This window comes from Neoarius graeffei, chromosome 4 (assembly GCF_027579695.1).
Source record: "Neoarius graeffei isolate fNeoGra1 chromosome 4, fNeoGra1.pri, whole genome shotgun sequence".
Classification (NCBI taxonomy): Eukaryota; Metazoa; Chordata; class Actinopteri; order Siluriformes; family Ariidae; genus Neoarius; species Neoarius graeffei.
Genome location: NC_083572.1, coordinates 41,876,189 through 41,893,859, shown reverse-complemented (window position 1 = coordinate 41,893,859; position 17,671 = coordinate 41,876,189). Strand labels below are relative to the sequence as shown.

Below are 17,671 nucleotides of genomic sequence, written 5' to 3'. Positions count from 1 at the left end.
ATATATATATATATTACTAAATTAGAGGAATTATGAAGTCGATGAAACACACTTATTGCACGTATCAGGTGGTTGTAATTTCAAAAGATAAAACAGAAAAAAAACTGAAATAAATTTTAACAGACATTGTCGCACAGGGGGCGGCACGGTGGTGTAGTGGTTAGCGCTGTCGCCTCACAGCAAGAAGGTCCGAGTTAGAGCCCCGCGGCTGGCAAGGGCCTTTCTGTGCGGAGTTTACATTTTCTCCCCGTGTCCGCGTGGGTTTCCTCCGGGTGCTCCGGTTTCCCCCACAGTCCAAAGACAGGCAGGTTAGGTTAACTGGTGACTCTAAATTGATTGTAGGTGTGAGTGTGAATGGTTGCCTGTGTCTATGTGTCAGCCCTGTGATGACCTGGCGACTTGTCCAGGGTGTACCCCGCCTTTCGCCCGTAGTCAGCTGGGATAGGCTCCAGCTTGCCTGCGACCCTGTAGAAGGATAAAGCGGATAATGAGATGAGATGAAATTGTTGCACAGCAGCTTTACAGAAAATTAAAGACTTTAAACATGAGCTAATTTCATCTCATCATCTCTAGCTGCTTTATCCTGTTCTACAGGGTCGCAGGCAAGCTGGAGCCTATCCCAGCTGACTACAGGCGAAAGGCAGGGTACACCCTGAACAAGTCACCAGGTCATTACAGGGCTGACACATAGACACAGACAACCATTCACACTCACGGTCAATTTAGAGTCACCAGTTAACCTAACCTGCATGTCTTTGGACTGTGGGGGAAACTGGAGCACCCGGAGGAAGCCCACGCGGACACAGGGAGAACATGCAAACTCCGCACAGAAAGGCCCTCGCCGGCCACGGGGCTCAAACCCGGACCTTCTTGCTGTGAGGCAACAGCGCTAACCACTACACCACCATGCCACCCTGAGCTAATTTCATCCCTGGTAAATTTATTTATCCCTGATGAGCAAGCCTGTGGTGATGGTGGCAAGGAAAATCTCCCTCAAAGGACATGAGGAAGAAACCTTGAAAGGAGCCAGACTCAAAAGGGAACCCATCTTCTTTTGGATGATAACAGATAGCATGATTATATATAACTTGCTTTTATAACCATGTCCTATATAGTCACGAAGTACAACTGTGTAACCAGGAAATTCATTGTAGTTTTAGCATGAAGTCTATTTTGTGAAGTTATCAACTGTTCATTGATGGAGACTTGAGTGCAAAACTGTTCATGACAACTGCAGTCCTAAAGTTATCATGGCAATTGTCGTCCTCAGCCATAATAGCAAAACTGTAAGTGTCCATAGCCATCCTCCAAGTGCAAGTTCTGACTGTCCATATGGGGCCATCCTCCACAGGAGCAATATGATGAGACTCCAGTCAGATATAGGGCATCAGGATGGATCAGGCAGGTCCAAAGAGTAGAAGAAGTCAGCATCACTGGTTTTTCAGGATCAGCATGTAACTCAACAGAGAGAGACAGACAGCGGTAGAGATGGGGGGGGAGAGACAGGTTGTTAGGTATGCCCGGTGTCACAGAGTGGTTAAGAACAGTATACTATTTGTGCTGAGTGCAAGCAGGGACTCTGGCAAGACTAACTATGACAGCATAATTAAAAGGGAGAGCCAGAAGGTAACACAGACATGAGGGAGCCCTGGGACATGAAACAGCCAGCCACTGTACTGTCAACAAACCCGAGTGAATGGGTGTGTGTGTGTGGGGGGGGGTTGCAGTAGCATCCATTCATCCCAGTTTACCAAAACACTCCATGCCTGAGGACCCTCCAGATCTATTCCTTTACCTAATAAAGACTCTTAACAAAAGACTTGACGAAAAAGATATGTCTTCAACCTAGACTTAAGCACTGAAACTGTGTCTTAATTTCAAACATTACTTGGAAGGCTATTCCATAACTGTGGGGCTTTGCAAGAAAAGGCTCTGTCCCCTGATGTAGCCTTCACTATACGAGGTACCAACAGATAGCCTGCACCTTTTGATCTAAGTAGGTGTGGCGGGTCAAAAAGGACCAGAAGTTTGCTCAGGTACTGTGGCACAAGGCCATTCAGTGCTTTATAGGTCAATAGAAGTATTTTGTAATCAGTGTGAAATTTGATTGAGAGCTGATGCAATGCGGATAAGATAGGGGTGATGTGGTCATATCTTCTTTTTCTAGTAAGGACACTACATTACATTTTGAACTAACTGGAGCTTGTTTATGCATTTATTGGAACATCCAGACAGTAAGGCATTACAATAATCCAACCTAGAGGTAACAAAAACATGAACTAGTTTTTCTGCAGCATGTAGTGACATTATATTTTTTTATCTTAGCAATATTTCTGAGATGAAAGAAAGTTATCCGGGTAATGTTATCAATATGAGGTTCAAACAAAAGACTGAAGTCAATGATCACACTGAGGTCTTTTACGTCTGGATGTGAAGAAACAAAAAGGCCATCCAGAGTTACTATGTAATCAGAAAACCTACTTCTACAACCCCGATTCCAAAAAAGTTGGGACAAAGTACAAATTGTAAATAAAAACGGAATGCAATAATTTACAAATCTCAAAAACTGATATTGTATTCACAGTAGAACATAGACAACATATCAAATGTCAAAAGTGAGACATTTTGAAATTTCATGTCAAATATTGGCTCATTTGAAATTTCATGACAGCAACACATCTCAAAAAAGTTGGGACAGGGGCAATAAGAGGCTGGAAAAGTTAAAGGTACAAAAAAGGAACAGCTGGAGGACCAAATTGCAACTCATTAGGTCAATTGGCAATAGGTCATTAACATGACTGGATATAAAAAGAGCATCTTGGAGTGGCAGCGGCTCTCAGAAGTAAAGATGGGAAGAGGATCACCAATCCCCCTAATTCTGTGCCGACAAATAGTGGAGCAATATCAGAAAGGAGTTCGACAGTGTAAAATTCCAAAGAGTTTGAACATATCATCATCTACAGTGCATAATATCATCAAAAGATTCAGAGAATCTGGAAGAATCTCTGTGCGTAAGGGTCAAGGCCGGAAAACCATACTGGGTGCCTGTGATCTTCGGGCCCTTAGACGGCACTCCATCACATACAGGCATGCTTCTGTATTGGAAATCACAAAATGGGCTCAGGAATATTTCCAGAGAACATTATCTATGAACACAATTCACCGTGCCATCTGCCGTTGCCAGCTAAATCTCTATAGTTCAAAGAAGAAGCTGTATCTAAACATGATCCAGAAGCGCAGACATATTCTCTGGGCCAAGGCTCATTTAAAATGGACTGTGGCAAAGTGGAAAACTGTTCTGTGGTCAGACAAATCAAAATTTGAAGTTCTTTATGGAAATCAGGGATGTCGTGGCATTCGGACTAAAGAGGAGAAGGACGACCCAAGTTGTTATCAGCGCTCAGTTCGGAAGCCTGCATCTCTGATGGTATGGGGTTGCATTAGTGCATGTGGCATGGGCAGCTTACACATCTGGAAAGACACCATCAATGCTGAAAGGTATATCCAGGTTCTAGAGCAACATATGCTCCCATCCAGATGATGTCTCTTTCAGGGAAGACCTTGCATTTTCCAACATGATAATGCCAAACCACATACTGCATCAATTACAGCATCATGGCTGCGTAGAAGAAGTGTCCGGGTACTGAACTGGCCAGCCTGCAGTCCAGATCTTTTACTCATAGAAAACATTTGGCGCATCATAAAACGGAAGATACGACAAAAAATACCTAAGACAGTTGAGCAACTAGAATCCTACATTAGACAAGAATGGGTTAACATTCCTATCCCTAAACTTGAGCAACTTGTCTCCTCAGTCCCCAGACGTTTACAGACTGTTGTAAAGAGAAAAGGGGATGTCTCACAGTGGTAAACATGGCCTTGTCCCAACTTTTTTGAGATGTGTTGTTGTCATGAAATTTAAAATCACCTCATTTTTCTCTTTAAATGATACATTTTCTCAGTTTAAACATTTGATATGTCATCTATGTTCTATTCTGAATAAAATATGGAATTTTGAAACTTCCACATAATTGCATTCCGTTTTTATTTACAATTTGTACTTTGTCCCAACTTTTTTGGAATCGGGGTTGTAGCTGCATGTGGTCCTAGTACAAGTACTTCTGTCTTGTCAGAGTTAAGGAGAAGTTAATAAGCATCCAGTGTCTAATGTCCTTTACACATTCCTCAATTTTATTAAGCTGGTGTCTCTCATCTGGCTTAGCAGAAACATACAACTATGTGTCATCAGCATAACAGTGGAAGCTAATACCATGCTTATGAATAATATTACCCAGAGGTAACATATACTGTATAAAGAAAAAGGCAGTAAGCCTAAGACAGAACTTTGTGGAACACCAAACTTACCTTAGTATGCATAGAAAAATCACCATTTACATCAACAAACTGGTAGCAATCAGTTAAATAAATCCTGAGCCAGGAGAGGGCCGATCCCTTAACTCCCACAACATTTTCTAGTCTATCCAGGAGAATGGAATGATCAGTGGTATCAAATGCTGCACTCAGGTCAAGCAATACAGGCAGGGAGATACTGCCCTGATCAGATGCCAACAGCAGGTAATTTACTACTTTAACCAGTGCTATGATGAGGTCTAAATCCTGAATGATACATTTCATGGCTGTTATTCCTCTGTAGATATGAGCATAACCGCTGTGCCACAGCTTTTTCTAGGACCTTGGAGGTAAAAGAGAGGTTTGATATTGACCTATAATTGGACAGTTGACGGGGGTTGAGGTCAGGTTTTTTAATCAGGGGTTTGATACCTGCTAGTTTAAAGGATTTGAGTACATAGTCAATTCTAAGGGAATAATTGATTATTTTTTAGAAAAGGTTCAATTGTTTCTGGTATTACCTGTTTGAAGAGTCATGTAGGTCAAGGATCTAGTATACAAGTTGAAGATTTTGATGTGGGAATGAATGAAGTTAGTTCAGTTTATCAAAGGGGAGTAAACCATTCTAATTGCTGATCTGATACAGTTATATTGTTAACTACAGGGTTACTTCAATTGTCTTGCCTTAAATTAGTTGTTTACATTTTTTGTTGGGCATTTTCAATTTTGTAATTAAAAAAAAAATTCAAGTCATTGCTACTACATATTGCAGGTGTGCATGAATCTGTGGTGTTGTTTTTTTTTTCCTAGTTAATTTTGCTACAGTATTAAATAAGAATCTACAATTATTTTTTGTTATCCTCTGTTAGGGTGGAGAGATATGTTGATCTTGTAGCACTAAGAACTTTTCTGTACTTCAGGAGGCACTCCTTCCATGCTAATTCATCTCATCTCATCTCATTATCTGTAGCCGCTTTATCCTGTTCTACAGGGTCGCAGGCGAGCTGGAGCCTATCCCAGCTGACTATGGGCGAAAGGCGGGGTACACCCTGGACAAGTCGCCAGGTCATCACAGGGCTGACACATAGACACAGACAACCATTCACACTCACATTCACACCTACGGTCAATTTAGAGTCACCAGTTAACCTAACCTGCATGTCTTTGGACTGTGGGGGAAACCGGAGCACCCGGAGGAAACCCACGCGGACACGGGGAGAACATGCAAACTCCACACAGAAAGGCCCTCGCCGGCCCCGGGGCTCGAACCCAGGACCTTCTTGCTGTGAGGCAACAGCGCTAACCACTACACCACCGTGCCGCCATGCTAATTCATATACTACCAATTTTGTTTGATGTCATTTACATTCTAATTTTCAAATTGTCTGTTTTAAGGTGTGAATGTAATCATTATACCAGGGTGCTAGTTTTTTTTTTCTCTCTAATCATTTTTCTTTTAATTGGAGCTATATTATCTCATACATAGCAGAACATTGACTCTAGGCATTCAGTTGCCTGATCAAGTTCTGTGGGGTCTGATGGTAAAAATCTCCAAGGTCCCAGGTTCCACAGGTGAATTTTCAACACAGTTCTCAAATTCAAAAGGTTTTGGATGCCTAAACCCCCCCCCCCCCAATTATTATGACAGACAAAACAAAAGAGTACACAATCATTTAAAAAAATCTGAATCTTAGTATTTAGTAAAGACTTATTAACTAACAAGATTGCAGATCCTGATGGGACTCTGTTGGCTGTCTGAAAACACAGGAACCAATGAGACTAAAACTGCATATACTTAAATTTGTATTCATTATTTACAATATATGCTCTAGATGTTCATTCTTACACTTTATGCATTTTCTGATTTGCTGTATCTTTTTTATTTTGTGGATTTTGCTGAATGTATTTGGATCGGCATATTTGCTCAACAAATTCCCACTGCTTTCTGATTTTTCAGACACCCAAAAAAATCAATTAAAAATAAAGATCTGATTCATAGCCGGTACTTGAACATCATCTGCCCACTGCTATGGGGTTGATCAGAATAGGTTGAGCAGGGTTAAGGGCCTTGACCTTGGTAGTGCTGGGGCTTAAACCCCCAGCTCTAGAGCTTAACCCACTGAGCTACCACTGTGTCCCCATCAGTGTGACTATCCCTCGAGGTTGAGGATCATGATCTTCCTTCTGTTGGTCTATTTATGGACTTTCAGATGGCTTATGAGTCCAGTGTTCACTCTGAACATTCTTCAGCATTCAGGGCAGACAGTTCCAAGAAGTTTTATGCTTCTACAGAACAAAGATGCCTGTGTGTGTGTTTGTTTTACATGTACTTGATGTTGCACTCCAAGAAGCACACGATACTTCACAAATCAACCAACTGACCCCAACTTCAATTGTCTTGGTTTCCTTGCCTCCCATAGACAGTGCTTGAACTAATTAAAATGATATGTTATGTGCCAAATTAGAAGGATCAAAATTTCTGCCTTTTCCAAATATATCTGGATTTTCCAGGAAGATATTTTTGTAATGCTCTATTACATTTATATTAAAATGTTTGCTCTCTGAATACTGGCACCAGCACAACTCTTAATGCATGTTATGTATTCTGATTTGTAGAGCCTCTATGTTGTCTTGTATAGTTATGTAAATCATAATATTTTGTCACAGTGTATTGGATATGCCTATATGAACATAGCATAGCATAACATAAAAGTGGTATGAGCTGCTTGAAGCTGATCAGATGGCTGTGTTGTGCTGTGCAGAGCCGAGCAGGATCACACAAGGACCCAGCAGCATGGAGATTATGGTGGGCGAGAGCATTGTGCTGCCCTGCCAGGTAACTGTGGATCCATCACTGGACGTGAGCTTCTCCTGGGCCTTTAATGGCCAGCTTATCGACTTTGAGCACGACTCAGAGCACTTTGAGAGAGTTGGCGGAGTGAGTAAAAACCAACACTGTTTCCTGGCAGATAGTACTGTATTATTCTGTCCAGTATCCCTAGAATCAGTTTGGCCAAATGTACTGTTTTGTTTGAGATTCTTGAAATGTTATATAATTTGTAGGGAAATTATTCTCAGTAGCGAAGTTTAACTTTGGTAGCTAATGTCATACAGAGATGTCCAATCTTATCCACAGAAGGGACAATGTGGATGTAGATTTTCTTTCCAATGAAGCAGGAGCCTCACCTCATTCCACCTGCTTAATCAGTTAATCTTGGCTTTCCATAGACACAGGTGTGGATTTTGCCTGGTTTGAATGAAAACCTGCACCCACACACCAGCCCTTTCTGAATAAGATTGGACATATTTCACCCAGGTAACAGTAAATAAAAGTTCAGACCAATTATTGTGCTCTCATTTGTATACTGAATACTACCAACTAGCAATTATTTATTAATTATCTTACCTTTCACCTTAGTATTTGTGTTGGAGTTTAATGGTATTTTGACTTCACATAAAACTTACAATTTTTAACGCATTTTGATATTACATCTGATAGCTTACTGTATAATGTATTGCATCATTGAGTGCAAAGCACTCTTATTCTTCCTGTCATTGAAAATGAACATTCGAGATAGTTTTATTTTACTTGTTCTGGGTCACTTAATTAATGACCTACATTGACTATAAATTAACTAACATGATTGGGAACAGTCATTGTGTGACAATTTTCAAAAGAGGAAAGGGGCCATATCAATGCTTTTTTCCCCACTTTCTTTTCCTCTTAACTTCTAATTTTTGCCCCTCGAGGGAGCACACTCCTTATCATCAAGCTTTGCTGTAATTGAATTTGCATACCTATTTATGTAGCCCGAGCCTTGAAATAATTTCATAATGAGCTTGCTGGCATGAAACAAAGGCAATGATGATTTGAAATCCTTCCTTGAATTGCCTGATAAGACACAAAGCTTTTTATTTAACATGTTCTGTTTTTAACAAAGAACTTTGAATTGTTTGAAAAGGTGAAAATACAGCATTGAATGGGATTGATTATGTGTTGAGTTAGAAATTTCCGTTCCATTATGCCAACAGAATGTACAAAAAAAAATCGTCAGGTTTCTTATTCACATAATGAGATCATGTGATCAGGTGCAGATGTCAGCGACTTACACTGACATTGCTTGTAATGAGATGCAGGTTTTGTTTCTTGGCCTTCCTCATGCTTTTTTGAGATTACCACTTCTCATCTCAGCTGCTTTGGCTACATACATTAATTAAATACTGCTTGCTCCCTGTCTGACCTTGCTCCCTGTCTGACCAGCAAAGCTGAAATTTTAACCTGTCACTCCTCATTGCCAGCTGCCTGGCATCCTCTGAGATGGAGGCATTTTTGTTTGGGACTGGAGCTCGTCACAGATGGGGAAACCTGTTAACGGTTGCACGCCCATAGCCTTCGTGCACCACTGCACGGAGCTGATGTGTGCACTAGAACGGTGGGGGGACTCTTCAAAAGCCGAGGAAATGTTCTGTTTCTTGTGTGTTGGTAACCCAGATTACCCTTGAGTGACTCAACCCTCCACACACTTCTTTTCTTTTTTTTGAGATGAAAGTGCCGAGCTGCATTTTGACAAGGACTTTAGGAGAAGAAAACACACTGTCTTCTTTCTTCTTTTCAGCTGTTTTTGTTTATTTCTTATTTGATCACTATGAACAAACATAAAAAGAAAGCTACCCATGTGCTGAAATGCAAATAAGCTGCATATGGATGTTTTTACTGTCTTTTTTTTTTTAAATTCCATTTAATCGTTACTTTCACACATGGCTAACTTCCTCAGAACTGGTGTTTTGTTGCTGATGTAGTCATGGAACACAAAACAAGCAGAGCCAGGCATTCAATATGGTCAAATTCAATTATTCAGTACTAGAGCACAGCAGAATCAATTTTGATTTCTCCGTGTTGTGAAATGTTCATCCCTATTTTATATGTCATGCTAGTGTGACATCAATCTCTTGTAAAAGATGGTTGTAGATATCCATTCAGCCTCCCATTTCACCTGAGCTATTTATTCCCTATGGTGTTCATGTGTGGTATGGTTTGGCTTCTTCTTTTTTTTTTTTGGAACAATGTGAGCCCTCATTATGTATGCCTTGTCACCTCCCCCGCTTGTTTAATTATGGAATAATTAGCATCTTGCCAATTAGCCAGAGCGTGTTTGTTTTAGTGGGCTCTCATGCATCTCACAAAGCTTGACAGGAAATATTACCTGAAGGCTGTAGTTACTGTGCAGTCTGTTCTGTCTCACTGAAACACCCAGACCTGTCCGAGACCTCATTTGATTTCTAGTAGTGTAACTGTATAATGTATAATAATTGAAAATATTAATTCAAGATGTTAGCATTCTCAACAATATTTATGACAAAGACACAATTCCGTTATATTATCAGGGATCCTGCTAAGCAAAATATAATAGAAAGGTGCTAAAATTACAGTACATCAATGTATTTTATTTAACCTTGTTACTTACAGGCTAAAAAGACCTAAACATAACCACTGTAGAGGAGAGCTGGCACAGTTGTAACATGTTTTGGATTGAGTTAAATTACCCAATGATCATTTAATTTACAGAATTCATAGCAGAGCTCCATGCTTTAGAGAATATGGTAATGCATCAATGTGATTTTTGATGGCTTTTGCGACAGTACAAACGACATACGTCTACTACCACAGGGTACCCGATCGTAAATGCAACGCAATGTATCTCATAAAACCTTGACCACCAGACAATGAAATTTGTATCTTTATTTACATAAGAGAGATGGGTTTTTAGCAAGTGTTTATTTTTTTTATTTGCTTTTTAAAAAATAATGTGGGATTATTTGCAAACACATTTTATGGAAAATATTCATGACAGTTTCATATAAAACTAGTTAAAACAGTTTTATTTGTCCACTAGCTTGTTGGACAATTGGCAGTTTCTGTCATTTAAGGATGGTAGACGGATGTAAGTGCGGGAAGAGTTTTACTGAAAACACATTAGCAAACAGATACAAAATGGAGACAAAGTCAGAGTCTAAGACAGGTAGTGGTCAGATGCAATGTACAGAGCATATATTTTGCAAAGTCTGTGTGTTACTGAGAGTCCTTATATGCTCTGTGATTGCACTCTAATCAGGAACAGGTGCATGTTAATTAGTCCTAATGGCGCTACGTGTGTGCGCCAATGCACTTGGATGTGACCGATGTAACCAGACAACTGTTTGACATATCAAGTTTGATATTGGATCATAACTATATGGTAATGATGTAAAGTGAAAGCACTGGTTCACTGCTGTCCTCCAGGCACCCAGCAGAGTCACACAATAATAATTGTCATGGTGTTGTTTCTGGCGCATGGCATGCAGGGTCAAAGAAATAAATAAACATGTATTCGTAACTGCAATGCATATCTCATTATTGGTATCACTGTTACAAGAAAATGCAGCAATTTATTGATGTGAAATACACTATAGTACACAATTCGATGTTTCATATGCAATAATATTATTATTCTATTCAGGTTGATTTTGTGCCCTTACAAATATTTTGCTCATACACTCATCAGGAGCTCTGCTTTAAGACTGTGCCTATATATATATACACCGTGTGTGTGTGTGTGTATATATATATATATATATATATATATATATATATATATATATAAAACCCCGATTCCAAAAAAGTTGGGGCAAAGTACAAATTGTAAATAAAAACGGAATGCAATGATGTGGAAGTTTCAAAATTCCATATTTTATTCAGAATAGAACATAGATGACATATCAAATGTTTAAACTGAGAAAATGTATCATTTAAAGAGAAAAATTAGGTGATTTTAAATTTCATGACAACAACACATCTCAAAAAAGTTGGGACAAGGCCATGTTTACCACTGTGAGACATCCCCTTTTCTCTTTACAACAGTCTGTAAACGTCTGGGGACTGAGGAGACAAGTTGCTTAAGTTTAGGGATAGGAATGTTAACCCATTCTCGTCTAATATAGGATTCTAGTTGCTCACCTGTCTTAGGTCTTTTTTGTTGTATCTTCCGTTTTATGATGCGCCAAATGTTTTCTATGGGTGAAAGATCTGGACTGCAGGCTGGCCAGTTCAGTACCCGGACCCTTCTTCTACGCAGCCATGATGCTGTAATTGATGCAGTATGTGGTTTGGCATTGTCATGTTGGAAAATGCAAGGTCTTCCCTGAAAGAGACGTCGTCTGGATGGGAGCATATGTTGCTCTAGAACCTGGATATACCTTTCAGCATTGATGGTGTCTTTCCAGATGTGTAAGCTGCCCATGCCACATGCACTAATGCAACCCCATACCATCAGAGATGCAGGCTTCCGAACTGAGCGCTGATAACAACTTGGGTTGTCCTTCTCCTCTTTAGTCCGAATGGCACGACATCCCTGATTTCCATAAAGGACTTCAAATTTTGATTTGTCTGACCACAGAACAGTTTTCCACTTTGCCACAGTCCATTTTAAATGAGCCTTGGCCCAGAGAAGACGTCTGCGCTTCTGGATCATGTTTAGATACGGCTTCTTCTTTGAACTATCGAGTTTTAGCTGGCAACAGTGGATGGCACGGTGAATTGTGTTCACAGATAATGTTCTCTGGAAATATTCCTGAGCCCATTTTGTGATTTCCAATACAGAAGCATGCCTGTATGTGATGCAGTGCCGTCTAAGGGCCTGAAGATCATGGGCACCCAGTATGGTTTTCCGGCCTTGACCCTTACACACAGAGATTCTTCCAGATTCTCTGAATCCTTTGATGATATTATGCACTGTAGATGATGATATGTTCAAACTCTTTGCAATTTTACACTGTCGAACTCCTTTCTGATATTGCTCCACTATTTGTCGGCGCAAAAAAAAAAGGGGGATTGGTGATCCTCTTCCCATCTTTACTTCTGAGAGCCGCTGCCACGCCAAGATGCTCTTTTTATACCCAGTCGTGTTAATGACCTATTGCCAATTGACCTAATGAGTTGCAATTTGGTTCTCCAGCTGTTCCTTTCTTGTACCTTTAACTTTTCCAGCCTCTTATTGCCTTGTCCCAACTTTTTTGAGATGTGTTGCTGTCATGAAATTTCAAATGAGCCAATATTTGGCATGAAATTTCAAAACGTCTCACTTTCGACATTTGATATGTTGTCTGTGTTCTATTGTGAATACAATATCAGTTTTTGAGATTTGTAAATTATTGCATTCCGTTTTTATTTGCAATTTGTACTTTGTCCCAACTTTTTTGGAATCGGGGTTGTATAAATACCCTACCATTATTTCCACATATTGGAAAATATGCATAGAAATAATAGTAGGGCCAGAGTACTCACTTGCCTAATAATTGTGCATACAGTATACAGTGGTGCTTGAAAGTTTGTGAACCCTTTAGAATTTTCTATATTTCTACATAAATATGACCTAAAACATCATCAGATTTTCATGCAAGTCCTAAAAGTAGATAAAGAGAACCCAGTTAAACAAATGAGACAAAAATATTATACTTGGTCATTTATTTATTGAGGAAAATGATCCAATATTACATATCTGTGAGTGGAAAAAGTATGTGAACCTCTAGGATTAGCAGTTAATTTGAAGGTGAAATTAGAGTTGGGTGTTTTCAATCAATGGGATGACAATCAGGTGTGAATGGGCACCCTGTTTTATTTAAAGAACAGGGATCTATCAAAGTCTGATCTTCACAATACATGTTCGTGGAAGTGTATCATGGCATGAACAAAGGAGATTTCTGAGGAGCTCAGAAAAAGCGTTGTTGATGCTCATCAGGCTGGAAAAGGTTACAAAACCATCTCTAAAGCGTTTGGACTCCACCAATCCACAGTCAGACAGATTGTGTACAAATGGAGGAAATTCAAGACCATTGTTCCCCTCCCCAGGAGTGGTCGACCAACAAAGATCACTCCAAGAGCAAGGCGTGCAATAGATAGTTTTCACATGACATCACAGAGTCGGGGATTCCCTAGTGGCGGCCATCTGGGGGGTCCAGCTTACCGTACGGGTGACTGAGCACACATTGTAACGCGCGAGTACAAAGTCTTCAAAAGAACCCAAGTAGGCTGTTTAAAGCTAGCAATGGTGCACACCTGTTGTATTCACGGCTGTCGTAATAGGTCAGATGATGAAGTCAAGCGGAGCTTTTATGGAATTCCCATTGTACGGTAGCACGAAGGCAAGCAAACAAACTCAGCATACAAAGGAGAAATCTATGGCTTGCAAGAATCAAACGCAAGGATTATCAGCCTTCCAAACACAGCAAAGTCTGCTCCGATCATTTTATAAGTGGTAAGTTGTTTAAATAAACAATCAATTGTGTTTAAGTTTGTTTTTGGAAACCAAAACATCATGTGAACAATCTCTGGAGAATGCCTAACTGGAACTGCTGAGTGTACGTTTACACTGTAATGTACACTTAATATCGCTCGTTTGTCACGTTTCTATTTGAAACTTGTCACTTCACTCACGCAAGGGTCATTTTTGAAAAACATTTTAGGTCTATTCTGTATGATTTGATTTGTGTTTGGGATGCAAACAGCGCGCCTTTTGGCGGATGCCGCCTGAATCGCGCAGATCCATTTTTTTTTTTGGGGGGGGGGGTGTTGGAGTGTCTGATTATAATTTCAAAGTAAATTCTGTATTAAAATTACTAAATAAGCAAATCCGTTACAGTCCATGAAACAGGAAGAATAAGGATGAGGAAAAAAACAGTTTAAATCGGAAAGCTGCGCACATTTGCGCAGCCCGAGCGGTGTGCAGGACTGCACAAATGTGCGCAGCTTTCCGATTTAAACTGTTTTTTTCTCATCCTTATACTTCCTGTTTCATGGACTGTAACGGATTTGCTTATTTAGTAATTTTAATACAGAATTTACTTTGAAATTATAATCAGACACTCCAACGCCCCCCCTAAAAAAAAAAAATGGATCTGCGCGATTCAGGCAGCATCCGCCAAAAGGCGCGCTGTGAATATATAAAGTTGTATATATCAGACAGCCTTTAAAGTTTGATGAAGTCAGTTTCAGGCTTTGGAGCAGGCTTTGGCAGTTTCAGGCTTTGGCAGCCCTGCATAGTCACTTGAAAATGCCTCTTTGTCCACTTCGTAGGGGTCAATTCCCCCAATCAAGGCCAGTTTGGCTGCATACCGTTGTCGTGAGATGTCGTCTAATGTATCTATATACTTCTGTTTGCTTGATTTTGCCGACATCGATCTTTATTTTAGAAAACTGACTATATAACTTCATAAATTCGTCCGAGATAACCTAGCCGGTAGTGGCGATGGTCCGTTTTGTTTGCCCCCCAAGATGGCGGCTGGGGGGCGTTCCCCAGAATGCCGTGACATCAGTGAAAACTATCTATAGTCGGCGAGGTCACAAAGGACCCCAGGGTAACTTCTAAGCAACTGAAGGCCTCTCTTACATTGGCTAATGTTAATGTTCATGAGTCCACCATCAGGAGAACACTGAACAACAATGGTGTGCAAGGCAGGGTTGCAAGGAGAAAGCCACTGCTCTCCAAAAAGAACATTGTTGCCTGTCTGCAGTTTGCTAAAGATCACGTGGACAAGCCAGAAGGCTGTTGGAAAAATGTTTTGTGGATGGATGAGACCAAAATAGAACTTTTTGGTTTAAATGAGAAGCGTTATGTTTGGAGAAAGGAAAACGCTGCATTCCAGCATAAGAACCTTATCCCATCTGTGAAACATGGTGGTTGTAGTATCATGGCTTGGGCCTGTTTTGCTGCATCTGGGCCTGGACGACTTGCCATCATTGATGGAACAATGAAATTATACCAGTGAATTCTAAAGGAAAATGTCAGGACATCCGTCCATGAACTGAATCTCAAAAGAAGGTGGGTCATGCAGCAAGACAACGACCCTAAGCACACAAGTCATTCTACCGAAGAATGGTTAAAGAAGAATAAAGTCAATGTTTTGGAATGGCCAAGTCAAAGTTCGGACCTTAATCCAATTGAAATGTTGTGGAAGGACTTGAAGTGAGCAGTTCATGTGAGGAAACCCACCAACAACCCAGAGTTGAAGCTGTTCTGTACGGGGGAATGGGCTAAAATTCCTCCAAGCCAGTGTGCAGGACTGAACACTGAATCAATATTTACCGGAAATGTTTAGTTGCAGTTATTGTTGCACAAGAGGGTCACACCAGATACTGAAAGCAATGGTTCACATACTTTTGCCACTCACAGATATGTAATATTGGATAATTTTCCTCAATAAATAACTGACCAAGTATAATATTTTTGTCTCATTTGTTTAACTGGGTTCTCTTTATCTACTTTTAGGACTTGTGTGAAACTCTGATAATGTTTTAGGTCATATTTATGCAGAAATATACAACCCTGATTCCAAAAAAGTTGGGACAAAGTACAAATTGTAAATAAAAACAGAATGCAATGATGTGGAAGTTTCAAAATTCCATATTTTATTCAGAATATAACATAGATGACATATCAAATGTTTAAACTGAGAAAAATGTATCATTTAAAGAAAAAAATTAAATGATTTTAAATTTCATGACAGCACATCTCAAAAAAGTTGGGACAAGGCCATGTTTACCACTGTTGCCCCTTTTCCACCAAAGCAGTTCTAGGGCTGGTTCGGGGCCAGTGCTTAGTTTGGAACCGGGTTTTCTGTTTCCACTGAACAAAGAACTGGCTCTGGGGCCAGAAACCCCGGTTCCAGGATAGCACCAACTCTCTGCTGGGCCAGAGGAAAGAACCGCTTACGTCAGCGGGGGGGCGGAGTTGATAAGACCAACAACAATAACAAGACCGCGAAAGATCGCCATTTTTAAGCGACGAGAAGCAGCAGCTGTACAAACGCGAAGTCATCCATTATTATTATTGTTGTTGCTGCTGCTTCTTCCGCGTTGTTTTTGCTTTGATATTCACGCCAAGGTTTATGCAAACGTAGCGACGTAACTGACATATACAGCGATGTAACTGACGTACAGTATACAGCGATGTAATGACGTGTCTTCTCTTAGCACCGCGAGCGATGGAAAAGCAAGCTGGTTCTCAGCTGTCTCACAAGTTGAACGAGTTGTGAACCAGCACCAGCACTGGCCCCGAACCAGCCCTGGAACTGATTTGGTGGAAAAGGGGTATGTGAGACATCCCCTTTTCTCTTTACAACAGTCTGTAAACGTCTGGGGACTGAGGAGACAAGTTGCTCAAGTTTAGGGATAGGAATGTTAACCCATTCTTGTCTAATGTAGGATTCTAGTTGCTCAACTGTCTTAGGTATTTTTTGTCATATCTTCCATTTTATGATGCACCAAATGTTTTCTATGGGTGAAAGATCTGGACTGCAGGCTGGCCAGTTCAGTACCCGGACCCTTCTTCTATGCAGCCATGATGCTGTAATTGATGCAGTATGTGGTTTGGCATTGTCATGTTGGAAAATGCAAGGTCTTCCCTGAAAGAGACATCATCTGGATGGGAGCATATGTTGCTCTAGAACCTGGATATACCTTTCAGCATTGATGGTGTCTTTCCAGATGTGTAAGCTGCCCATGCCACATGCACTAATGCAACCCCATACCATCAGAGATGCAGGCTTCTGAACTGAGCGCTGATAACAACTTGGGTCGTCCTTCTCCTCTTTAGTCCGAATGACACGGCATCCCTGATTTCCATAAAGAACTTCAAATTTTGATTCGTCTGATGGCACGGTGAATTGTGTTCACAGATAATGTTCTCTGGAAGTATTCCTGAGCCCATTTTGTGATTTCCAATACAGAAGCATGCCTGTATGTGATGCAGTGCCGTCTAAGGGCCCGAAGATCACGGGAACCCAGTATGGTTTTCCGGCCTTGACCCTTACGCACAGAGATTCTTCCAGATTCTCTGAATCTCTTGATGATGTTATACACTGTAGATGATATGTTCAAACTCTTTGCAATTTTACACTGTCAAACTCCTTTCTGATATTGCTCCACTATTTGTCAGCGCAGAATTAGGGGGATTGGTGATCCTCTTCCCATCTTTACTTCTGAGAGCCGCTGCCACTCCAAGATGCTCTTTTTATACCCAGTCATGTTAATGACCTATTGCCAATTGACCTAATGAGTTGCAATTTGGTCCTCCAGCTGTTCCTTTTTTGTACCTTTAACTTTTCCAGCCTCTTATTGCCCCTGTCCCAACTTTTTTGAGATGTGTTGCTGTCATGAAATTTCAAATGAGCCAATATTTTTCATGAAATTTCAAAATGTCTCACTTTTGACATTTGATATGTTGTCTATGTTCTATTGTGAATACAATATCAGTTTTTGAGATTTGTAAATTATTGCATTCTGTTTTTA

At 40.4% G+C, this 17,671-nt stretch overlaps 1 protein-coding gene across 1 annotated transcript in view; it reads left to right on the top strand.

Annotated features, from left to right (window-relative positions):
- cntn3b (contactin 3b) overlaps nucleotides 1-17,671 on the top strand; it is a 180,095-nt gene that overhangs the window by 118,866 nt on the left and 43,558 nt on the right. Inside the window, exon 13 of the mRNA XM_060919261.1 lies at nucleotides 7,113-7,288. Within this exon, the coding sequence (XP_060775244.1) occupies nucleotides 7,113-7,288 (176 nt within the window). The remainder of the gene's footprint in view (nucleotides 1-7,112; nucleotides 7,289-17,671) is intronic.